The sequence below is a fragment of the Nematolebias whitei genome, chromosome 9, assembly GCF_014905685.2.
Source record: "Nematolebias whitei isolate Nwh7 chromosome 9, NemWhi1, whole genome shotgun sequence".
Lineage (NCBI taxonomy): Eukaryota > Metazoa > Chordata > Actinopteri > Cyprinodontiformes > Rivulidae > Nematolebias > Nematolebias whitei.
In genome coordinates, this window is record NC_056506.1 from 52,595,150 (window position 1) to 52,622,498 (window position 27,349).

A 27,349-nucleotide genomic window follows, 5' to 3' on the forward strand; every position below is an offset into this window, starting at 1 on the left:
TACGGCCAGAGCACCCCCCGGAGGCTTACTTTCATTCCTCCAAAACATATCTGCAGTACAGGCCTGACTTTGGACAGATAAGCTGCATATAACGTGAGTATAAGTATAAATTGACATAAAAGCATCAAAATAATCATTCCTATATCAATTACTTATTAATCTCTCAAAGTTAAGTCTGGTCCTCTGGACATTCAAAAAACAAAACCAAAAAAACCAAAAAAAACATTTATTGTTTATTTATTAAAAAATTTATTGTTTCTTTTGTTTTATGAATGTCCAGAGGACCAGACTTAACTTTTTTAGATTTTTCTACCTGGATTTTTGAGCATGCATCAGGATATTACTTAATGAATGATTCAGTTGGTCTGCAAACACCATGGGGTTCTCCTAGAAGAGTTGAAGAGGTGGCTGTTGATGTCTGTGCTTCCCTGGTAAAGCTGCTGCCCCCACGACTCGGAAGTAGATGATGATGGATGTATAGGTCCTTCTCAAAAAATTAGCATATTGTGATAAAGGTCATTATTTTCCATAATGTAATGATAAAAATGAAACTTTCACATATTTCAGATTCATTGCACACCAACTGAAATATTTTAGGTATTTAATTGTTTTAATACTGATGATTATGGCATACAGCTCATGAAAACCCAAAATGCCTGTCCCAAAAAATTAGCATATTTCATCCCACCAATGAAAGACAAGTGTTTTTAATACAAAAAACGCCAACCTTCAAATAATCATGTTCAGTTATGCACTCAATACTTGGTTATGAATCCTTTTGCATGAATGACTGCTTCAATGCAGCGTGGCATGGAGGCAATCAGCCTGTGGCACTGCTGAGGTGTTATGGAGGCCCAGGATGCTTCGATAGCGGCCTTAAGCTCATCCAGAGTGTTGGGTCTTGCATCTCTCAACTTTCTCGTCACAATATCCCACAGGTTCTCTATGGGGTTCAGGTCAGGAGAGTTGGCAGGCCAATTGAGCACAGTAATACCATGGTCAGTAAACCATTTACCAGTGGTTTTGGCACTGTGAGCAGGTGCCAGGTCATGCTGAAAAATGAAATCTTCATCTCCATAAAGCTTTTCAGCAGATGGAAGCATGAAGTGCTCCAAAATCTCCTGATAGCTAGCTGCATTGACCCTGCCCTTGATAAAACACAGTGGACCAACACCAGCAGATGACATGACACCCCAGTGAGTGTGGAAACTTGACACTGGACCTCAAGCAATGTGAATTATGTGTCTCCTCTCTTCCTCCAGACTCTGGGACCTTGATTTCCAAAGCAAATGCAAAATTTACTGTAATCAGAGAACATAACTTTGGACCACTCAGCAGCAGTCCCAGGCGAGATGCTTCTGCCACGGTTTCTGGTTCAAAAGTGGCTTGACCTGGGGAATGCGGCACCTGTAGCCCATTTCCTGCACACGCCTGTGCACGGTGGCTCTGGATGTTTCTACTCCAGACTCAGTCCACTGCTTCCGCAGGTCCCCCAAGGTCTGGAATCGGCCCTTCTCCACAATCCTCCTCAGGGTCCGGTCACCTCTTCTAGTTGTGCAGCGTTTTCTGCCACACTTTTCCCTTCCCACAGACTTCCCACTGAGGTGCCTTGATACAGCACTCTGGGAACAGCCTATTCGTTCAGCAATTTCTTTCTGTGTCTTACCCTCTTGCTTGAGGGTGTCAATGATGGCCTTCTGGACAGCAGTCAGGTCGGCAGTCTTACCCAATTTTTCTGTTTTAAGTAATGAACAAGGCTTGGAGTTTTTAAAAGCCTCAGGAATCTTTTGCAGGTGTTTAGAGTTACATTGTTGATTCAGATGGTTAGGTTAATAGCTTGTTTAGAGAACCTTTTCATGATATGCTAATTTTTTGGGACAGGCATTTTGGGTTTTCATGAGCTGTATGCCATAATCATCAGTATTAAAACAATTAAAGACCTGAAATATTTCAGTTGGTGTACAATGAATCTGAAATATATGAAAGTTTAATTTTTATCATTACATTATGGAAAACAATGACCTTTATCACAATATGCTAATTTTTTTAGAAGGACCTGTATGTATGGATGATGGCCCTGGTAAAGCTGTTCCCCCCATGACCCAGAAGCAGAAGATGATGGATGATGGATGGATGGTGAAGGAGGAGACCATCAAACACAGCAGGAGTGCTCAGTTCAGTTGAACACCTGCCACCCAATAAACCACCCTCCAATCGCTCCTTCTAGCTCGCTTTGACTTTTTTCGTCGGCCACCAAACACAACACCTGCACTTCTGCATTTGATCACGGCTTTGATATTATTGTTTTTGTATAGCTTCAAAATACTAAAATATACGCTCCTTGAGTTATCGTTAATGGCAGGCGGTAGAGAAAAATGGTGGATCGGGTTGTTTGGAAAGACTCCACAGACTCCTCCCCCCGACCAATCAGTGACCGACAGTGTTTCTGACGTCATGGCTCAGCTCACTTGGACCCCTTGAGAAGCCGGGCCAGAATTCTGGGAGGTGAGCAGGTCCAAGAACTATGGAAAAGACCTCAAACACGGGTCAAGCCGGAAATATTAGACCCACGCCGTGACAGTGGAAAAAGGGCATTAAGGACCCTAGTATGGTCCTGGGGTCCCTCAAGATCAAAGTCCAATGAATAAAAATAAACTCCAAGCCATCTGTTGACCTAGAAGCATTTGTGGTAAAATTAATGAAATGTTTGACATAATTTGTTTGAGACTTTTAACAGTGAGTGATTTGATGGCATTTTAACTTTTTTAACATAATTTTTTTTTAAATAATAAAATAAAATTAATCAGCTGATTGTCTGTTTCTGATTCAGTTGTCATCATGTGCATGAGCTCTGTTCTGATTGGTGGAGAGCATCAAAATTCACTCCTGTTGGCTGCTATGGACATGGGTATGGTCTCCAATGGTTACGTCTTCATTCCATATGATGCCCTACTATACGCTATGCCATATCAGGTAACTATTCACATTATTTTTAGACTGACCATTTAAAACACTTGATTAAAAAATAAATACGTAAAATTGTGATGAGTTATTTATTTTGTTATATTACTTATAGATGATTATTGTTTGAGTTGATTGTTTGAATTGATTTTGTTTTAAACAAGAGGCAGATATAAGATTTTTTATTCTTCTGCTACCTTTCATTTTATGACGTGTTTTTTTTCTCATTTGGTTTCTAAATTGTTTTTGTGTTTTAAATATGAAATGAATAAAAATGACAACAAAAAAAAAAAAAAAGCATTTCCTTCATACTGTAGTTTTACCTGTAACATCTGAAAGAGCTGTTTTTCATTTACTGTAGCTTTTCATTTCAATTCAACAACACTTTTAGAACCCTAATGAAATGAACAATTTTCCAAAATGAAACGGGACCATTTAAAATGATGTAAGACATTGGGTGTATATGTATGCACACACACACACACACACACACACACACACACACACACACATACATATATATATATATATATATACATATATATATATATATATAAGCTGTATGTACAGTAGTCCCTCATTTATCACGGGGGATCTGTACCCTGAAGATCCACGATGAGTGAAAAACTGCGAAGTAGGAGTAATAATAATAATACATTTTATTTGAAGGCGCCTTTCAGAACACTCAAGGTCACCGAACACGAAATACAAAGATAAAAAACAATAAACAGTAAAATACAGATATCAAAATCAAATGCTAATGATGATAAAATGCGTAATGACATTAAACAGAATAAGCAAGTTTGAAAAAGTGAGTTTTAAGGTTAGATTTAAATGAGGGCAGAGAATCAGAATTATGGATGTGCTGTGGAAGAGAGTTCCAGAGACAAGGGGCTTTGCGGGAGAAGGCTCTGGATCCCATGATTGTCAAGCGGGCAGGAGGTATTACAAGAGAGATGGATAGGGAGGATCGAAGACTTCGGGCAGGTGTGTAATAGCAAAGAAGATCAGTGAGGTACAGAGGTGCCAAGTTGTGGGGAGCTTTGAAAGTGAGGAGGAGAATCTTGAAGTTGATGCAATATTTTATGGGTAACCAGTGAAGATGTTTAAGGATAGGGGTGATGTGGTCCTTCGACGTAGTTCTAGTGATGATCTGGACAGCTGTGTTTTGAACAAGCTGACATTTATGGATGATTTTGAGATGAAGATCTGAGAGAAGGGTGTTACAGTAGTCTAATTGAGAGGTGACTAGTGCATTGACAAGGATAGCTGTGCTGGTGGGGGCAAGAAATGAACGGAGACGGTTCATGTTTCGAAGATGAAAATATGCAGACCGAGTAATGTTATTGACATGAGATTCTAAAGATAATGTGCTATCAAGGATGACACCCAGACTCTTAGCTGTAGGGGAGGGAGAAACTGTGGAATCATTAACTTTAATTGTGAACATGTTACATTTGGATAATGTAGACTTGGTGCCAACAAGGAGGAATTCTGTTTTATTTGAGTTCAGTTTAAGAAAGTTCTGATTAAACCATCATTTGATTTCACAGAGGCAGTCTAAAAAGGAAGGATGGTAGAAGGGTGGTGTTGGGCTTGGTGGAGTGGTAAAGCTGGGTGTCATCCACATAGCAGTGAAAATTAATGCCAATTTTTTTAAATATAAGGCCAAGTGGAAGAAGATAAATGATAAACAGGAGAGGACCAAGAACAGAACCCTGCGGTACACCTGAAGTAACTGTGGAGGACTGTGACTTGAAGTTCTTAAGTTGGACAAAGTGTTGACGGTCAGAGAGATAAGATTGAAACCAATTTATAGCAATGCCAGAAAAACCAATGGAACGTAATCTACTGAGAAGAATATCATGTGAAATGTCATCAAATGCTGCACTCAGGTCAAGGAGAATGAGAATTGATAAAAGTCCAGAGTTGGCAGCAACCAGGAGATCATTGCTGATTTTAATGAAAGCTGTCTCGGTGCTGTGGAGGGGGCAGAAACCTGACTGAAGTTCTTCAAACAGATTATTATCAAAACGATGACTGTGAACCTGGACTGCAACTGTTTTTTCAAGTATTTTGGAAATAAAGTTTAGACATTTGGTCTAAAGTTATTTAAGTCAGTTGGATAAACACCGTTTTTTTTTTTTTTAAGAACTTGAGTTATTGCAGCAGTTTTGAGTGATGGTGGGACAAAACCAGAAGAGAGAGATAAATGAATAATCTTAGATATTAGAGTAGATACTTCACTTCCGGTCCACTTCCGGTGAGCGAACGCTGGCGCATCCTGGCTGCCGCTGCTCGTCGTGCTTTTTTGCTTTTTTCTGTTTTGTTCAGTCCTTCCTGCCTTTTCCACTACACCAAGTCTCTGATCATCTCAATATCAGCCATGCGGTTCATTAGGATTTACCTGCTGCCTGCTCTGCTTTGGACTCTCCAGCTGCTCATCCACTACCACCCGGCGTCTGGCCTCCTCCATTACTCAGCGGTCGAGCTCCTTCGCCTTCGTTTCCTACCAGCCGTGCCACCTGTGCTCCCTCTTCAGGACATTGCCTTCCATCCTCGCCGGAGATACATTCACCGTGGCTCCTGCCGTAGACTCCACGCTGACAAGTCTAACCCCATAAACTCCATCTGGTCTGACCATCACCGTTCTACATGCCGCAATACTCGGGCCGCTAACAGTAGTAGCATGTTAGCTAGCCTAGCTCGGTCGGCTAATGCTCCAGTCACTACAAACTCCTCCCCCATAAAGTTTGGCCTTCTGAACGTTCGCTCACTCACTGGCAAAGGTCAGCTTATTCAAGACCTAATATCCGACCGTAAGCTAAATTTTATTTGTCTAACAGAAACGTGGCAACAACAAAATGACTTTTTCCATCTGAATGAATCTACCCCACCGGAGTTTGTTAACATCGCCAAATCCCGCGAGTCCGGCCGCGGAGGAGGTCTCGCGATATTTCATCGCGAGAACTGGAAGGTCATGCCTGTTCACACACCTCCCTCTCCCTCCTTTGAGCACACTGTGTGTCTACTCTCTGGCCCTACCCCCACTGTTGTTGCCACTTTCTACCGTCCGCCCAAAATCAACAACTCTTTTATAAATGACTTTGCTGCTCTAATCACCCAACTCTCAGCTCTTTCACCCAACATTATTCTGCTTGGAGACTTCAACATTCATATGGATGAAGACAACAACCCCCTCATCAGAGACTTCACATCCTGCCTCGACAGCTGTGGCTTCCAGCAGTTCATTAAATTTCCAACCCACATAAAGGACCACACTTTGGACTTATTACACGCTGGACTCTCTTCTCTTAACTGTTCTTCTGATGGACTTCTATTTACTGATCACCTCATGATCTCATTCAGTGTCAATTTTAAAATTTCTCACCTCAACGCACTCTTTCCTTCTCTAATATTAAGAATATAAACTATGACATTCTTTTGTCTCATATTAATAATACCATCTTCACCTTCAATTCTTTTAACCCAGATGACCTTGTCACATTCTACAACAACAGCCTCACCAACATCCTTAACTCTGTCGCTCCTCTGAAAACCCGGTCTGTCTCCTTCTCCAACTCTGCACCATGGTTCACTCCAGAACTCCATTCTCTGAAATCCAAAGGTTGGAAGTTGGAGCGACTCTATAAGAAATCCGGTCTCTCAATTCACAAGGAACTCTATGTGAACCACGTCATCCAGTATAAGGACAGTATTTCTCAAGCCAAATCCAGCTACTTCACTGACATCATCAGTTCCAATGTTGGCAATTCAAAGACTTTGTTCTCTCTCCTTAACCGTTCAGTCTCATCTCCTAACTCGTTACCCTCTCACATGGTTTCCACAGAATTTTGCAACTCACTGATGTCCTATTTCAATGAAAAGATTCTTTCAATTCATAAACACCTTGGACCTAATACCGCCCCCAGCATCTATGTTGAACTCCCCCCTCCCTCCCTCCCCTTCTCTGTCTTCTCCCTCCCCTCTGCTCATGACATTGCTGACATTATCAGCAAGTCTAAGTCCTCATCCTGTCAGCTCGATCTATTTCCCACAGTTTTTGTATGTATGTATGTATTTGTTTTATTTATTCATTTCATTTCATCCAAACAACAAATATAATACAATTTAAAGAAGAGAAAAAAGATATACAATCACAGAAACAAAATGAAAGGCAGCAGAAGAAGAATGAGTTCTTATAATATCTGCCCCTTGTCCCCAAAATATATTCCAAACAAAATTACTATACAAAAGCAAGATGAATTAATAATAAATAAATAAATAATAAAATAAAAACTTAGCTAAAATATAAGATTAACTGTAAACAATTTTTATGAACTCGCATTATACTTAATATTTAAAAAAAAAAAAAAATTTTTTATCATCTTCTTGAATATGTACATAGTTTTGGCATTTTTAATATCAACCTCCAGATCATTCCACAATCTAATACCCTGAGATCTAGTGGATCACATCTTCAGACTGGTGCGACACCACGGCTTCACAAACATCTCCATCCCCTTAAGATAATAATTACTTTCTCTTTTAACAAATGTCCCTTGAATGTTAGTAGGTAGTATGTTTTTGTTGGCCCCATACATAAACAGTAAGATATTGTAATCAACCAAGTCATAAAATTTTAATATGTTTAGCTGATGAAACAATATATTTGATGGATGGTTACGATCTTTTCTGGTAATAATTCTCATGGCTTTTTTCTGTAAAATAAAAATTGGATTTGTAATTGTTTTACATGCTTTACCCCAGACTTCAATACGTAAATTAAATGTGGAACAATAATGGCATTATACAATAGAAACATTGCTTTATCATTGAATAACTCTCTAACTTTGTACATTACTGCGATCGATTTAGCTATTTTAGTTCTTAAGTTTTTTACGTGAGATCTCCATGTTAGTTTTTCATCAATGATGACACCCAGAAATTTCACCTCATTGACTCTATTCATTTCAATTCCATCGACTCTAAATGGAGTATCAAGCACTTTCTCATTGTTACTAAAAATCATATAATTTGTTTTATCTACATTTAAAGATAATTTGTTTAGTTGAAACCAATTTTGTATTTTCACAAATTCTGTTTGTGCCATCTTCAGCATTTGCACAACATTTTCACCCACACAAAGAAATGTAGTATCATCTGCAAACAAAATACATTTGAAAAATCCACACACATTTACCAGGTCATTCACATATAAAATAAATAGCTTAGGTCCAAGTATAGAGCCTTGAGGCACTCCACATGTAATATTACAGAATTCAGATTTTACATCATTTATTTGAACAAATTGTTTCCTTTTTTCTAGATAACTAGATGCCCACTCCAATGCATGCCCTCTAATTCCATATTTATTTAGTTTTTTGAGAAGAATATTGTGATCACTAGTATCAAATGCTTTCTTTAGATCAACATAAATACTAATACAATATTTTTTTTGATCCACAGCAGTTGTTATCTGTTCCATTAAATCCACGAGTGCCATTGACGTAGAATTTTTAGGTCTAAACCCATATTGACTATTACTTAATATATTTTGCTTATTGATAAATTCATCTAATCTAGTGACAAATAATTTCTCTAAAATCTTCGAAAACTGTGACAACGATGATATTGGCCTGTAATTATTAAACACACGTTTCTCTCCACTCTTATATAATGGTATGACCTTGGCTATTTTCATGTTATTAGGAAATACCCCTGTTGAAAATGATAAATTGCATATATATATATGTAAATGGCTCAATAACATAACTCATAATATTCTTTACCTGCATCATATCCATGTCCATCCAGTCTTTTGATTTTTTATCTGCAAGATGTTTTACGATAGTCATAATTTCTTCTTTATCAGTTCCCTCAAGAAAAAAACTGTTTGTGTAATCTGTAACCGTATGGTTTACATTTTTATCTATATTTGGGATTTTTGCTGCCAGACTTGGGCCAATATTCACAAAATGTTGATTGAATCCATTTACGATTTCATTTTGGTGATAAATTTCTTTGTCATCCTTTACAAAATATTGTGGAATGCTTGATTATGTTTTATGATTATTCAGAACACTGTTCATTATTTGCCATGTTGCCCTCATATTACCATTACTTTTGTCTAATAATTCACTGTAATATTTCTTTTTATGCTTTCTTATAATCCCTACCAATTTATTTTTATATTTTTTATATCTCTGTTCTGCTTCGTTTGTTCTTAATTTCAGAAAGTTTGAGTATAAGTAGTTATTTTTTTTTACAAGCATTTCTTAACCCTTTGGTCATCCACGGTTTGTCATCAACATGTTTCTTTGTGTAATTTTTTGTACACAATTTTTTTCATACAAAGCTCCTAAAATATTCATAAATACATCATATGCTTTGTTTACATCATCAATTTATACATCCTTCCAATTTTGTTTTGTTAAATCTTCTTTGAGTTTATCTAGAGCTTTCTTTGATGTGTTTATTATTTTTTTCATAATTTTATCTACTTTCATATCATATTGATCTTTTTTATAGACAGTGAAGACTGGTAGGAGGTCACTGACATCCGTGATCAAAATGCCACCCATAAGTTCTTTATTTGTTATATTTGTAAAAATGTTATCAATTATTGAAGCACTATGGGTAGTTCTTGTTAAATCCTGTCTCCCGTCTCTGCTCCCCATCATAACTAACATCATCCACTCCTCCATAACCTCTGCCATTGTTCCCACAGCTTTCAAATCTGCGGCCATCACCCCCATCATCAAGAAACCAGGTTTTGACTTTACCAACTTCATTAATCTTCGTCCAATCTCTAATCTGCCCTTTATTTCCAAAGTTTTTGAAAAAGCCGTTGCTAGTCAACTTCACTCTCACCTATCCAACAATAACATTTATGAAGAGTTTCAATCTGGTTTTCACACCCACCATAGCACCAAAACAGCTCTAATAAAAATAACTAATGACCTTCTTCTTACTGCTGACTCTGCTCTTCTGTCTATCCTCATTCTACTTGATCTAAGTTCTGCCTTCGACACAATCTGTCATTCTATCCTCCTCAACAGACTAACCTCCATTGGCATCTCAGGTACTCCATTAGACTGGTTCAAATCATATCTCTCTGACCGCACTCCATTCATTCAGCTCAAATCCTTTCATTCCCAGTCTTCCCCCGTCTCCACAGGTGTCCCCCAAGGCTCTGTCCTCGGACCCCTCCTCTTCAACATTTACCTCCTTCCTCTAGGTCACATCTTCCGTAAATTTGGTGTCCATTTGCCTACCCAAACAGAAAACCTTGGCTGAATGCAGAGGTGCGTACCCTGCTGGAAGCCAGGAACACGGCCTTCAGGTCTGGAAACTCAGAGGAGCTGAGTAGGACAAGAAAAGAGCTGGTTGCTGGTATTAAGAGGGCCAAGGCCACGTATGCAAAGAGGATCGAGGGTCAATTCATCTCACAAGACCCTCGGAGCATGTGGAGGGGCATTAAGTGCATAACAGATTATAAAGGAAGGAGTGAACAATGCCCCAAAGACCCATCTCTGCCTGATGCCCTCAACAAGTTCTATGCACGCTTTGAAGACCCGAACAGACCACCCAGCACCAGACTCACCTCACCACCGGACGAAGAGCATCTCAGCGTGACCTCAGCAGAAGTAAGGAGTACCTTCAGGAGTATTAATCCGCACAAGGCAACTGGCCCAGACAACATCCCCGGAAAAGTGTTGAAGGAATGTGCTGATCAGCTCTGTGAGGTGCTGGCAGACATCTTTAACACCTCACTTACCCTGGAGACAGTTCCCACCTGCCTGAATACTGCCACCATCATCCCAGTCCCAAAAAGCTCTACAGTGACTGGTCTGAATGACTATCGGCCAGTGGCCCTCACCCCGATAGTTGCTAAATGCTTCGAAAAACTGGTCATGACTCACATCAAAACAACCATCAACATCAACGAGGACCCTCATCAGTATGCATACCGTGAGAACCGATAAACAGAGGATGCAATCTCCTCTGTGGTCCACACTGCGCTCAACCACCTGGAGCAGAAAAACTCTTACGTCCGTATGCTCTTTGTGAACTTCACATCCGCCTTCAACACCATGATCCCCCAAACCCTGATGGACAAACTATCCACACTAGGACTAAGCCCCTCCATTTGCAACTGGGTACTAGACTTTTTAACAAACAGACCACAGTCAGTGAGGATCCACAACCTCTCCTCCTCCACCATAACCCTCAGCACTGGCTCTCCTCAGGGATGTGTGTTGAGCCCCCTTCTGTTTACTCTGCTCACATATGATTGTGCAGCTACCCATCCAGGCTGTCACATTGTAAAGTTTGCAGATGATACAGCGGTGGTGGGATGCATCACAAACAACGATGAGTCCAGCTACAGGCAAGAGGTGGAACACCTGGAGAGCTGGTGCAGAGAGAATAACCTTCACATCAATGTGAAGAAGACAAAGGAGATGATTGTGGACTTCAGAAGGAACAAAAACTTCTACACCCCCCTGAACATAAGAGGATCTGCGGTGGAATTGGTCTCCAGCTACAAGTACTTGGGTGTACACATGAATGACAACCTCAGCTGGAGCAACAACACCACCAGCCTGATCAAGAAAGCACATCAGAGACTCTACTTCCTCAGGCGGCTGAGGCAAGCTGAGCTGGGAAGCTCAGCCCTCACCTACTTCTACTGGTGTGCAGTGAAGAGCATCCTGTGCTCCAGCATCAATGTGTGGCATGGAGGATGCACAGCTGCAGAAAGAAAAGCTTTGCAGAGAGTGGTGAAGGCTGCACAGAAGTCTGTTGGTGTCAGTCTCCCCACCATCACAGACATCTACACCTCCAGATGCAGGAAGAGGGCCACCTGCATCATGAAGGACCCCACTCACCCAGCACACACACTTTTTGCCCCACTCCCCTCAGGAAGGAGGTTAAGGAGCATTAAGTGTAGAACCACTAGACTGAGGAACAGCTTCTACCCTGAGGCTGTTAGACTCATGAATCTCTAACTAGAATAATCACTGTGAAAAACCATATCATGTTGCTGCTGATCTGTTTCATGTTGCTGCTGATCTGTTTCAATGTTGATGTGTTCATGCGTGCACATCTGCTCACAGACTCATGTTCATTTTTGTGCTGATGTTCAATGTTTTTATGTTATGAGTGCTTAGTGTATATTTAGTTGATGTTTTTCTTAGTTCATATCTTTGATGTTATTACTGTTTTTCTTATACATTTTCTTGTTGGATGTAACTGGGACCCTGTGTACATAATTTCGCTCCACCACATGTACCACATGAGGTGCGAATAACAATAAAGAAACTCTGACTCTGACTCTGACTCATATTTCTTCTTGGCTAATCTCTTTCTTTGAATGGCGTCCTGCACTTCACTATTCCACTACCAGGTTTTCTTATCATCCATTTTCGGTCCAGATGACATACCAAGTACCTTCCTTCCATCTCTCTAATTACTGTTGCTGTAGTAGTCCAGTCATTTGGAAGCTCTTTCTTACCATCCAGACCCTTTAACAGCTCCTCTCTGACTTTCTCACAACAGTCTTTCTTCTTCAACTTCCACCGTTTGGTCTTTTTCTCGGATCTTACGCTTTTTCTCTTTTTCACAACAACAGTCATTCTATACACAACCATCCAATGCTGTCTGGCCATGCTCTCCCTTGCCACAACCTTACAGTCTCCAATCTCCCTCAGGTTTCTTCTTCTACACAGAATATAGTCAACCTGCGTACTCCTTCCTCCACTCTTACTGGTCACTCTATGTTCATCCCTCTTTTGGAAATAGGTGCTGACTACAGCCATTTCTATTGTCTTGGCAAAATCCACCACCATCTGTCTTTCCTGGTTTCTTTCCTTGACACCAAACCTACCAATCACTTCCTCATACCCTGTTTCCTTCACCAACATGTCCATTCAAGTCTGCTCCAATCACCACTCTTTCCTCCTTGGGAATACTCTCTATCACTTCATCCAGATCTTTCCAAAATGTATATTTCTCCTTCCCATCACATACAACCTGTGGAGCATAACCACTGACAATGTTTAGTATCAGACCTTCTATTTCTATTTTCAGACACATCAGTCTATCTGACACTCTTTTCACCTCTACTACATTCTTTGCCAATTCCTTGTTCAGGACCACCCTACTCCATTTCTCTTTCTATCCACACCATGGTAAAACAGTTTGAACTCTGCTCCAATGCTGTGAGCCTTGCTGCCCTTCCACTTGGTCTCTTGGATACATGGGAGACAGCTATGAAACCAAGATTCAATTTGTCTGCTGGATTCCTTAGATAGAGAACTTTACTAAGTGGCTTTTGTGTATGCGAATGTTCCTGTAAAGTGCCCTGAGACAACTTTGTTGTGATTTGGCTCTATATAAATAAACTGAATTGAATTGAATAAAACATCTACCTTCCTTCTCTGCATCATGTCAGCCAGCTCTCTACCTTTGCCTGTCATTGTCCCCACATTTAGAGTTGCAACCCTTGGTCCTACATTCTTGACTTTCCTCTTCTCCCTTTGTCTCCTGACACAATTCCTTCCTCATGGTTTTAGATTAACAGTAGCACAATTTCTGACAGGACCCTGTTTGTCAGCAGTGCTGGTGGTGGTTGTTGTTAACCCGGGCCTTGACTGATCCGATATGGTTTTGCTTGGATGAACTTGCGTTATGGTTTAGCCAAAAGTGTTTTGTCGGATGTTGTTCCTGACACAACCCTCTCCATTTACCTGGGTTTTGGACCAGCACAAGCGATACACTGGCTTGTGCTCCCTAGTGACTGGTTTAAGGCGAGGGACTACTGTAACTCAGGCAAATCATTGGGTGGAAAACTAAAAATGAGTTGAAGCAGTAAATAAAGATCTAAGATACAAACTAAGATATACGCTAAACGAGCATCCAATGGTACACTAAAAAATCTAAGATATACGTTAGTCACGAATAGTGCAAAACAATACACCAAACAACAGCAGTATGACTCTCACAAGTTCGGTTTGGCTATACCAAGCAAGCAACAAAAATACAAAAACTAGGCAAACAATAATAAGAAACAATAACAAGTGCAATAATTTTACTTGTGTTTATTAAAACAGTTATTCTTCATTCAACCCTTATTTTTACAGGTTAATCCCATTGAGCCTTGGAGACTCATTTACAAGAGAGAGCTGAATTTTAACAAAGAGTGATGACAACAGTGGACAACAAAGACAACAATAGACAATCATAAAGGATGCATACAAATTGGGAATAACAAGTGAAAATAAAATGGTATTTAAAAAAGTAAAAAAAAAAATGAGCTAGGTTGTAAGGCAATGTAGAAAATTAAAAACAGGAACATGTATGCAATTGTTTTTCTCATAAAGTTAGCAGATGTTTGAAGCCACTTAGAGGTCAAGGTCGAGAACTTTTTGCAAGATATTCTAGGAAACCGTATTAAAACAGTTATTGCATATATTTTCCTTTTTTAATGGTTTGATTCATAGTTCTTGTGTTGGATGCATGACCTGTCCAGGGTGTTGTCCCCCGCCTGTCACACAGTGACTGATAGAGATTGACATCAGCTCCCTCGCCACCTGGAAGAGCGAGTACAGGCAATGTATAGATGGAATTATAGTTCTGATTGGATCTCTGCTCTTTTTAATCAGGATGTAACATTTCACCATCTGACTAACAACACGCAGCTACGCCATGCCTACAGTGCTGTTTTGACCATTACTATGGCATCTGATCAGAGTTTCTATGAAGCTTTTCATCAGGCTCAAATCAGCAGAGAGATCCGCTCAGCTATCGCTGCTACAGAGGTAAATACACATTAAAAGGTAAATGAAAAGTATTTATAGAATGGATGGTACAGCAGCGCAGTGGTTAGTGTTGTTGCCTCACAGCAAGATCACAGTTTCATGACCTTTTTGTGTGGAGTGTACACGTACATGCCTTCTTCTCATGGTTTCTTTTCACAAACCAAAAACATGCTTGTTAGGTTATTTGATAACTCAATTGTGACTAGCCATCACAAGAGGAAGGAACCTTTTAAACAAATAAAAACCATTTGCAAGGGAGAAAGTAGGTCCCTGAAAAAACATGTCACCTTAAATCAGAGGAATTGTTGCCTTAATTCAAAGATTGGGATCCTGTTCTATAGCCATGACTATTCTTAAATGGACTGTCCTTATATGGTATGGTATGGTATGGTATGGTATATAGTTTATTCATTTAAAAAAAGTACAAAACAATTCCATAACAATATAAAAAAGGATACAAAAGATTTAAAATGAAAGGCAGCAGAAAGAAGAAAAAATCTTATTATATCTGCCCCTTTTTTCAAACAATTATTTCAATCATAATAATTTACAAGTAACAGAACAAAATGAATAACACTTTCTAATTTTTCTATTTCTAATACAAAACACACACTAAGCTACTTCATATATATTTTTTTAACAATTCAGTTTTGATCTTTTTCTTAAATGTACACATTGACTTGGCATTTTTCACATCACTCTCTAGAACATTCCACAATCCAACTCCTTGGATTGAGGTAGACCTTCCCTTCAGACTAGTTCTGAATTTTGGTTTGACAAATATCTCTATCCCCTTAAGATTGTAACAACTTTGTCTTTTAATAAAATTTCTTTGGATATTTAATGGTAATGTGTTATTTTGAGCCCTATACATAACTGATAAAATACTATAATCTACTAAATCATGGAACTTCAATAAGTTCAGTTGATAAAATAATGTGCTTGATGGGTGACTGTGATGCTTTCTGGTGATAATTCTTACAGCTCTTTTCTGTAAAATAAAAATAGGTTTTGTAAATGTTTTACACGCTTTCCCCCAAACATCAATGCAATAGATTAAATGTGGAACAATGATTGTGTTATACAACATGTACAGAGCTTTATCATTTAATAATTCCCTGACTTTGTATAGTACTGCAATAGATTTAGATATTTTTGTTCTTACAGAATTGATGTGATTTTTCCATGTTAGCTGTTCATCAATGATTACACCCAAAAATTTCATCTCATTAACTCTACAAATCTCAACACCCTCAATTTTAAATGGATCATCAACAGTTCTCTTTTTGTTACTAAATATCATGTATTTAGTTTTATCTAAATTTAATGATAATTTATTAAGTTTAAACCAAGTTTGTATTTTATCAAATTCTGTCTTCATCAATTCCAACATCCGTTTTACATCTTTACCCAAACAGAAAAATGTGGTGTCATCTGCAAAAAGGACACATTTGAGGAGTCCTGATACATTCACTAAGTCATTCACATATAAAATAAATAACTTTGGTCCAAGTACAGAGCCTTGAGGAACTCCACAAGTGATATTGCACAGGTCAGATCTTACACCATTTATTTGTACAAACTGTTTCCTATCTTTTAAATAGCTAGATACCCAGTGTAATGCTGGTCCTCTTATACCATATTTATTTAATTTTTCAAGGAGAATAGTGTGGTCAATAGTATTGAATATAACACCTTTCAATTTTATGAAGATCTCAAAGATCTTTACACTACACTTTTAAAAAAGGCTTAAAGACTTTTCTTTTTAAGCAAGCCTATTCTGCCTCCACATGATTGTATCATTGATTTTAGTTGATTGTATCATTGATTTTAGTTAATTTTATAATTGATTTTAGTTGATTTTATCGCTGATTTTAGTTGATTTTATCAATTTTAGTTGCACTCTGTAGCATTTTGAGATTTTTGTTAATGAAAAGTGCGTTACAAATTAAATTCATCATTATTATTATTATTACAATATATTCCCTCATTTACCCATTCATACAGCACTTTACTAGAGCTCTTAAAACAGTCAGTGCTTTAACACCTTCATACACCAATGGGACACACATCGGAGGCAATGAGGGGTTCAGTGTCTTGCCCAAAGACACTTCAGCACATGACTGCTGGTGGAGTCAAACCCCCAACTCTCGTATTGGAGGAAGAGAGCTCTAACCACTCAGCCACAGCTGCCCCAAAGAAAGGTTAAATCAAAAAAGGGGTTGACATAAAATCAAAACGTGATTGCTTTAAGCTAGAGCATGGGGTCTTCTTAAACTAGAAGAGGTCACCTTAGATCAGTGAAGGGGTCACCTTAAATCACAGGAGGGTTTACCTTATACTAGGGGTGTAATGATATGCTAAAATTACATTTTGATTTGGTTCAGTTTCAAGGAGGGCTCGGTTGGGTTAATTTTTGGTACAAAAAAGGCTAAAATAAAGACTTACAAAACGTTTATTTTGAAAATATGCCAAGTAAAAAATAAGTTTGTATAAAAATAAATAAAACATTTCCCTGAAAATGAAGTAAACTCAGCTGCTCAGCTCTCAGTGACATTCTGCAAACACAGAGGTTAAAAAAAATTGAGTTAAGATTATAATTTTAAATTAAAAAAGTTAATTAGATCATAATACAATAACAAGACCTCTTCTAGCACGATCATCATTTCTGTTATGAGGTGGTTGATTATTCTTTCGCTCATCATCATCGATGTGGCAGAGCTTTAAATCTGGGCTTGAGGGTTTGTTGACATCCTCAGACTTCAAACGCAAAGAGATAAAAAGAAAAACGAGTTATAAGATTATAATTTTAAATTTAAAAAGTTAATTAGATAATAATAATAAAATAACAATACCTCTTCTTGCACGGTCATCATTTATGATATGAAGTGGTTGAATCTCTCGTTCGTCATCATCAGGGCAGGGCTTTAAATCTGGGGTCGGGCTTGTTGACAATCAGTTTCAGCTTTTTCATAAAATTCTGGTAAAACTTTTTGGCTGAAATATTGACGTGATGGGATGTCGCAGGCAGCGGGGCTCAAGAACTTAAAGCCGGCACATCAACAACAGAATTCGGACATAGATCCATAGCTTTAAAAACTTCTACAGCTTATGTTATTTATTTGTACCAATCTGAATTACCTGACAAAGGTTGTTTCTTCCTTGTAGAAAAGATGTTCACATTCGGATGATATCGTTTCAAGCGCGTTAACAAGTTAGACGTGTTGCCTGCTGCAGATCCAATCTCTGTGAAACAACGCCGACACACAGCTTTGGATTTGTTCACTTGTCTTTTAACAAGAAAGCCATAATGTTCCCAAACAGGAGACTGCAATAAGATAAAAGGGTCGTCAAGCTCTGGCTTGTTTGTTGCCTGCTAGGCTGCTAATGCTACGCGTGCCGCAAGACTATGCAACAATAAATAGCACCATGCTGAAACACTCTTATAAACTTTAGTTCCGCAGCGCATAATCTCTCATTAATAAAATGTAATGAGTGAAAAAAAAAAAAACGAAACGGTACACGTTGACTGAACCGAACATGCTGTACCGAAACGGTTCGGTACACCCACATGTACCATTACACCACTACCTTATACCTCACCTTAAAGCTGGACCACAGAGGACAGCAAGGAGTCCTGGTCATGTTGATGTTTTTCTGTTTGTCATTTATGTCGGAAACAAATAGCAGCAGAATGCACTACATGATTGTTGGCTGAGAGAGGTATAAATGTTGTTACAGTCCTACACACACACACACACACACGCACGTACACACGCACGCACACACACACACACACACTTTTTATTCATCAGTTTGTACAAATTTTATGCATGGCTTTACAAAACCTAAAACATTTAATTTTGAAGTGTTAGTCCCAGACAGTTGTAAAAGCTTTCATATTGTAGAAGACCTGCTGAAGCTACTAATCACTGAGTTCAGGATCCACTAAAGTTATACGACAGAACAATTTAAGATAATGATATGCCGGTTCAAAGGTCTCAAGAAGCCATGAGACAGAAATCCTTCAGTTCAAAGATGTTTTGTCTTGCTGTCTAATTATATTTTGTATTTATGTTAAACTTTTGTCATGGATTTTTTTCAACAGGTGTCCCCGCTTTTTGGGACTATCTTCAATATGGTGTATTTCATTGCTAAAGCTGTGGAAGAGCGTCGGCAGGCGGGGGGCGGGCACTGGGTGACCAGGAGCCATCTCTTCCAGTCAGATGGAGGCTTTGATTTCCAGGGCTTCAATCAGGTCAGAAACATATTCAAAGCCAGTTAATGTGGAAAATCATCCTCTGTCCTCACTACAACTACCTTCATGTAAATTTCCTCCATGTCATCTGTCCTCCATGACTTCTGTCCTCCGTGTCCTCTGTCCTCCATGTCCTCTGTCCTCCATGACTTCTGTCCTCCATGTCCTCTGTCCTCACTTGTAACAAGCTGATTCATGTAAAAATATGACTGCTCACGATCCCAAAGTCAAATAATGTGCAATTTAGTAAATAATCTGCCTTTTAGTCAAATAATGTGCCTTTTAGTCAAATAATGTGTCATTTAGTCAAATAATGTAGCATTTAGTCAAATACCATGGCTTTTAGATTAGTGAGGGTGAAGTCCGGAAAGCTCTAAAAAGAATGAAGGGGAAGGCAGTAGGACCTGATGACATGCCAGCGGAGGTTTGGAAATGTCTTGGAGAGATGACAGTGAGGTTTTTGACTCAAATATTCAATGGCATATTTGATGGTGCAGATGGTGGTGCAACTGGTAGAGCTGCTGCCTCTCAGTGAGCAGGTCCCTGGTTCAAATCCCGGTGTGGTGGCCTTTCTGAGTGGAGTTTGCATGTTCTCTCCGTGCATGCGTGGGTTTTCTCCGGGTACTCCTGTTTCCTCCCACAGACCAAAATCATGCATGTTAGGCTGATTGGTAACTCTAAATTGTCCCTAGATGTGAGTGAGAGAGTGAATGGTTGTTTGTCTCATTTGTCTCTATTTGGCTCTGTGATGGACTTGCGACCTGTCCAGGATGTACGCCGCCCCTCGCACAGTGATTGCTGGACATGGGCACCGGCGACCCCCGTGACCCAAAATGGAAGAAACTGGCAAAAGATAATGGATGGATGGATATTTGATGGTGAGAAAATGCCTGAGGAATGGAGAAGGAGTTGGTTGTAGCAACTACAGGGGAATTAAATTGATTCAATTCAGTTTCAATTCAGTTTATTTATATAGCGCCAAATCACAACAAAGTTGTCTCAGGGCACTTTAAAGGAACATTCACATACATAAAAGCCAATTAGTAAAGTTCTCTATCTAAGGAATCCAGCAGACAAGTTGAATGTTGGCTTCGTTGCAGTCTCCCATCCTGAGCAAGCACAGTGGCAACAGTGGAAAGGAAAAACTCCCTTTTAAAAGGAAGAAACCTCCAGCAGAACCAGGCTCAGGACAAGCGGCCATCTGCTTTGACCGGCTGGTTGAGAGGACAGGAAGGAGAGACTGACAAACATAAAATGGTAGGTCCAGGTATAGGTCCAGGTCCAGGTATAGGTCCAGGTCCAGGTATAGGTCCAGGTGTATCTGAAAGACAAGAAAAACACATATTAAGGATAGAAAAATAATTACAAATGCAAAACAGGTTGAGCAGAGTAAGTAAAGACAGTAGTAGAGTGAAAATTGTGGTCAGTTTGTCCTCCAGCAGTCTAAGCCTATAGCAGCATAACTAAGGGACAGCTCAGGAAACCCAAGCCGACCCTAACTATAGGATTTAGCAAAAAGGAAAGTCTTAAGCCTAGTTTTAAAACTGGATAATGTGTCAGCCTCACGGACAGAGATTGGAAGTTGGTTCCACAAGAGAGGAGCCTGATAACTAAAAGATTTGCCTCCCATTCTGTTTTTGTAAATTCTAGGAACCACAAGTAAACCTGCAGTCTGAGAGCGAAGTGCTCTGTTAGGAAAATATGGATCTGTAATATAAGATGGAGCCAGATTGTTGAGAGCTTTGTAGGTTAGAAGTAAGATTTTGAATTCAATTCTGGACTTGACAGGGAGCTAATGGAGAGAAAGTAAAACTGGAGAAATATGATCTCTCCTACTAACTCTGGTTAATACTCTAGCAGCAGCATTTTGGATCAACTGAAGACATTTTAAAGAAGTATTTGGCATCCAGATAATAAACCATTGCAATAGTCCAGTCTAGACGTGACAAATGCATGGACCAGTTTTTCTGCATCATTTTTAGGTAAGATGTTTCTAATTTTAGTGATATTACGCAGGTAGAAGAAGGCAGTTCTAGTAACGTTTTTAATGTGGGGGATAAAAAACATGTCCTGATCAAAAATAACACCAAGATTTTTAACATTAGAGTTGGAGGACAGATTAATGCCATCTAGGGAGGGAGAAAGACTGAAAAATTAATTCCTAAGGTGCTCAGGTCCAAAAACTAAAACCTCAGTTTTGTCTGTGTTCATCAGGAGAAAATTAAGTCATCCAGGTTTTTATGTCTTTAAGACATGCTTGTAGTCTAAGTAGCTAATATGATTCATTGGGTTTAATGGACAAATATAATTGTGTGTCATCAGCATAACAATGAAAATTTATCCCATGCTGTTTAATAACTTTACCTAATGGAAGCATATATAAAGTAAAGAGTATTGGCCCAAGCACTGAGCCCTGAGGGACTCCATGACTAACTTTGGTGTATGAAGAAGATTTTTTATTTACATTTACAAACTGGAATCTATCAGATAGATATGACTTAAACCATTTTAGAGCCGTTCCTGTAATCCCAATATCATATTCAAGCCTCTGTAGTAAAATATTGTGATCAACTGTATGAGCCACACAATTCAAGGATTCAAGGTTCTTTATTTGTCATACACACCACATGTGGTACATGTGGTGGAATGAAATTGCGTACGAATTGTCCCAGTTACATCCAAAAAAAAGTATAAAAGGTAAAAGAAAAACAGTAATAAGATCTAAGATATGAACTAAGAAAAAGTTGTGTGTCATCAGCATAACAGTGGAAATGGATACCAAATTTGCGGAAGATGTGACCTAGAGGAAGGAGGTAAATGATGAAGAGGAGGGGTCTGAGAACTGAGCCTTGGGGGACACCAGTGGAAATAAGGGAAGACTGGGAACAAAAGGATTTAAGCCGAATGAATTGAGTGCGGTCAGAGAGATAAGATTTTAACCATTCTAATGGAGTATCTGAGATGCCAATGGAGGTTAGTCTGTTGAGGATAGAATGACAGATTGTGTCGAAGGCAGAACTTAGATCCAGTAGAATGAAGATAGACAGAAGACCAGAGTCAGCAGCAAGTAGAAGGTTATTAGTTATTTTTATTAGAGCTGTTTCGGTGCTATGGTGGGGGCGAAAACCAGATTGAAACTCTTCATAAATGTTATTGTTGGATAGGTGAGAGTGAAGTTGACTAGCAACGACTTTTTCAAGAACTTTGGAAATAAAGGGCAGATTAGAGATCAGATGAAGTTTACTGAAGTTGGTAAAGTCGAGACCTGGTTTCTTGATATATGTTTGTGATGGTGGGGAGGCTGACTCCAACAGACTTCTGTGCAGCCTTACCACTCTCTGCAAAGCTTTTCTTTCTGCAGCTGTGCAGCCTCCATGCAACACGTTGATGCTCTCCACTGCACACCTGTAGAAGGAGGTGAGGGCTGAGCTTCCCAGACCAGCTTGTCTCAGCCACCTGAGGAAGTAGAGTCTCTGATGAGCTTTCTTGATCAGGCTGGTGGTGTTGCTGGTGGTGTTGTTGCCCCAGTTGAGGTTGTTGATCAGGTGCTCACCCAAGTACTTGTAGCTAGAGACCACTTCCACCGCAGATCCTCCTATGTTTGTTTTTTTTTTTTGGGGGGGGGGGGGTGTAGGTGTGCTTGTTCCGTCTGAAGTCCATGACCATCTCCTTTGTCTTCTTCACATTGTCATGAGCTCAGGAGACCCAGAGAGTGCGAGACCTAGAGGAAGCAAAACTCTACAAAGATAAAAGTGAACAGTATGCATTGAGACTGTTCTGTAGCCGTTACACATGGCAGAAATGAGAATTCTTTTTAATCTGGATGATCTGCTTTTATTAGCTCAATCCAGGCAGAAAGCAGCTGCACATTCCAAAATGCTAGAGGTACACCTGCTAAACCTGGGGTTTTCTATAAACTGCAAAAAAGCTCCATTCTTCCGTCCCAGATGATTGTTTATCTGGGAGTGGAGCTAAACTCAACCATAATGAGAGCCCGTTTATCACAGCCGAGAGCCGAAGCTCTGTCAGCTCAGCTCCACCATGTCAAACCCTGCAGCGTAGTGACAGCTCTGCCTGCCATGCGACTCCTGGAGATGATGACAGTGGCTCACGTCATGGTTCCACTAGGCCTGCTTCACATGAAATGACTTCAGAGATGGTTCGCCCGCCTGTGCATAGATCCTGTGTGCCAGAAGAAGCGGATTATCTCTGTGCCCCGCTCCATGAGAACCAATCTGAATCACTGGGGAAACCCCCCTAATTCTGTCAGAGGGAGTTCCCATCAGCAGTCCTATGTCACATATCTCAGTTTTCACAGATGTGTCCCTGTCAGGCTGGGGAGGAACGTGTTTGTCCCAGGCAGTGGGAGCACAGTGGCCGGACCACATGTCGCTTCACATATATGTGCTAGAATGTCTCACGTCTGAAACGTGACTCAGCATTTTGCCCCCCTGCTGCGGTATCAGCATGTTCTGATCCACACGGACAACAAAATGACGGCAATTTACATAAACCATCAGGGAGGCGTGCGCTCAGCCCAACTGTTATGCATTGCGAGACAGCTGCTGTGTTGGGCACACAAAAACCTGCTTTCCATTAGAGCAGTGTACATTCCCGGTGTCCTGAACAGTGGAGCGGACATAATGTCAAGGGGCGGTCCCCGCCCCGGGGACTGGAGCCTCCATCCCTAGCTGATCTCTCGGATTTGGAACGGGTTCGGCCGAGCAGCAGTGGATCTATTCACCACATGGGAGAATGCCCAGTGTCAATTATGGTTCTCACTGTTCCCACGAGACGACCCACCGTTAGGGGTGGACGCCTTCGCTCACAGCCTGTGGCCAAAAATGCTCCTTTATGCGTTCCCTCCGCTGACATCATGGACCCTGGACCGGGTCCGGGAGGAAGAACTGTCAGTCATCCTTGTAGCTCCATTGGAAGCTGCAAGGAGCACCCCGTGGTTCCCGAATCTGCAGTGACTGATATCGGGTCGGCCGTGGAAACTGCCATGGAGGGGGGATGCTCTCCTCCAGGCAGGAGGAGCAATCAGGAGTTACCCAGAAACAGGTCAGCACCTTTGGGTTTGGCTGCTGAACGGATCCATTTAGAAAAGATGGCAGTGTGGCCAGATTTGGCGGTGAAGTGTTTTGGGGTGTTCAAATGACCCGAGCACAGAATTTCAGGAGCACTTCACCTTAGTATTAAAGATTTAATTGAGACAAAGTTAAAGTATGCATATATTACATGTAATCAGAATGCAGTCTGAGGAACAAAGTCAGAGCGAACCTTGCCTGGTCAATCAGCCTCGTGTTTGTTCAACCAAACTCTGTGTATGAGCAAGATTTATAGGTTTCTCATGTCCCGCCCTTTTGGGTTCGGACAGACTTGTGATTGGGTGTCAAAACCTCTTGATGGTCCGAGTGACACCATGTTCAGCCACTCAGGAGCAGAACTTATCTCCATGGTTACTCCGAAAGCCGCAGACGGCCTTCTGCTCATTCTTCTACTGATAAGGGTTAATTTACGAGCTTTGTTTTGGAACACAGGACACTTACTCTCCAGCTGTCTGTATAGAGCTTTAAAACACGATTTCTGTGTGTCTGAACTATTATTAATGTGAGAACATAAATACTCAACCCGTGTTAAGTATAAAGTATATGAATGTTGTGATTTAGCGTTATTTATGTTTAATCAATGTGTGAGCAGTGTGTCACCTTGCTGGGCCCTCAACTCTCAGCTGCTTTACTCAGAGAACAAAGAAGGATCGTTTCCAGCTGTACAAACAAATGTCATACCTGTCTCTGTTTCCCTCAGAATTATATCAAATGTGAACTTGTATGATTATCCTTAGCACTTGTGAGATTATGTATAACATGAAGTAATTAGTGTATGATTCAGAGAAATGTCAAGGCTTGTCAAAAGATATAAAAAGATATAAAAGATATCAAATCCAACAGCGGTTTACTGCCAATTATGCGGTTTTCATTCTGATTTTGCTGGGAACTCTGGGAAGATTTTTGTTGGATTGTTGTGTTTTGCCACATATTGTTAAATTACCTTGGTTTGTACTGATGTACATTCATGTTCAAACAGTAAATATATTGTAACAATATATTGATTGGGCAGATTTTTGTGTGATGTGGCAGTTTTTAATAAATTTTTGGGCTGGAAAACCTTGACTCTATCTGGCAACACTGAAAGATGGGCCTCCTACAGGATGTGGTGCGTACAATCCAGGGCACACGAGCCGATTCCACCACAGCGCTGTGCACATCAAAGTGGACAGTTTTTCAGCACTGGTGCGCAGAGAAAGGCGTGGAGGCCATCTCATGTCCTCTAGGTGGCATGCTGTCATTTCTACAGCAACTGATTGACAGAAATTTTGCGTCCAGCACAATTAAAACTTATGCTGCAGCTATTTCTTCCTATCATGAGGGTTTCAGTGACAGTTTTTAACCACTCGCTGATGAAGTGTTTTCTGAAAGGTGTACAGAGACACAGACCTGTGTCACGTCCACTCTCTCCACAGTGGGACCTAACGATGGTCCTGCGTGCTCTGATCAAAGCTCCTTATGAGCCTTTAGATCAGGTCTCACTTAAATTTGTCATTTACAACAGCCCTGCTGCTAGCTCCGATGTCGGCAAAGAGAGTGAGTGATTTATCTGCTCTCTCTGTTGCTCACTTATGTCTCAGAATTCAAGCTAACGGAAGTTCAGCTGTACTGCATCCTGACCCTGCTTTTGCTCCTAAAAGCATCACAAGCTCATTCAGATCGAGAGTGATAACCTTGGATGGGTTTTATCCTCCTCCTCATAATTCTGAGGAGGAAGCAACATCTCACCTCCTCTGTCCCGTGCACGCACTTTCGTGTTACGTGGCGCGCACGGCCACACTACGCTGCTCTCAGCATCTGTTTGTGCATTACAGGGACAGCTCTTCAGGATGCCCTCTATCCACCGAGCACCTCTCACACTGGTTTTGTGAGGCTATTTCTGAAGCTTACAGCTCATCTGAGCTGGATCCTCCAGAGAATCTCAGAGCACATTCCACCAGAGGGATTTCATCCTCCATGGCTCTGCATGGAGGGATGACAGTGGAGGGTATTTGTATGGCGGCTGCTTGGTCATCGCCATGTTCATTTATTCGTTTTTATCTATGTGATGTTTCTACTTTCTCCATGACCCATTCTGTTCTCAGGGTTCTGACAGAATGATTTTTATTTGTTTTATGGAGCCTCACTTTTAAGCTCACGCCTGCATGCAGTCGCAGTGTGAGATATTTATCATCCGTCACAAGTTCATGACTACTGATTTTATTGTTAATAATTGGTTCATCCTGAGGAGCTGTTCGCCTTCTCTGTTCATCGTTACACTGTTACAATTTGTAACCTCCGTTGTTCCTATTCACAGCAGCATTCTGTTATCTCAGCCTTTTTCCTCACCAGAGATCAATTTTCTCCAGTGCGCTTCTGTGCATGGAGCGTGTAATTATGCACACAGAAGGCTGAGTGATGAAATGTTTTGTGTGCAAGCAGGTGTTTCACGTTTGTGTCTGAATGGACCCAGTGAGACATAGACTACATCCTGCTTCACCTTTAACCCACTAGCGATAGCCTTGAAGGGCGAAGCCTATACAAAATAGAACGTTGGTTACGTACTGTAACCCCAGATTCTATGAGTATAGGTGCAGCCCTTTAAGCTCTGGGCCTCACTGGTTCCTAAATGGCTGAAGAAAAAAGCCATTTGGGAGCCGATTGCCTGGTCTCACCGTAATTTATATGGACCAGGGGTGGGGCCCACACAGCTGGTGGGCACGGACTAAAGTTTTCAGTGCTGCGCTATGCACGAAAGGATAAGCCCACTAGCGATAGCCTTAAAGGGCTGCGCCTATACTCATAGAATCTGGGGTTACAGTACGTAACCAATGACTTCTTGTTTTGCAGAGTAGGTCTCCTCTGGCTGTGCCTCAAAAGTGAAAAAGTTCATCTCACTTTGGCAAGCAGCTGTGGTGGGGCTCTGTGGTGCAGGAGCAGTTGTGCGGCACTCTGCTATCAGAAGCCCTTTTACTCACTCCCTCCTACCTGCATCTCTTAGCAATCAGAGTTTGAATTTCGGACAATTGACAACTGCGAGAAGGGCATCTTTGTCGTCCAGCACATCGGCAAAACGAGTCTGGATAACCTGAAAAATGTAATTGATATGTTTTGATATGTCTACAAGGTCTACTAATTACAGTATTATGTCATTGAATTACTTACAAACCATGCCTAATGTGGAATCAATATTATGGATTTAATTTTGTTTCAGGATT

General features: G+C 40.4%; 1 protein-coding gene across 1 annotated transcript in view; it reads left to right on the forward strand.

Moving 5' to 3' along the window:
* LOC119414353 (retinal guanylyl cyclase 2) overlaps positions 1-27,349 on the forward strand; it is a 214,067-nt gene that overhangs the window by 39,479 nt on the left and 147,239 nt on the right. Inside the window, exons 5-7 of the mRNA XM_037681446.1 lie at positions 2,831-2,973; positions 14,628-14,783; positions 18,892-19,041. Of these exons, the coding sequence (XP_037537374.1) occupies positions 2,831-2,973; positions 14,628-14,783; positions 18,892-19,041 (449 nt within the window). The remainder of the gene's footprint in view (positions 1-2,830; positions 2,974-14,627; positions 14,784-18,891; positions 19,042-27,349) is intronic.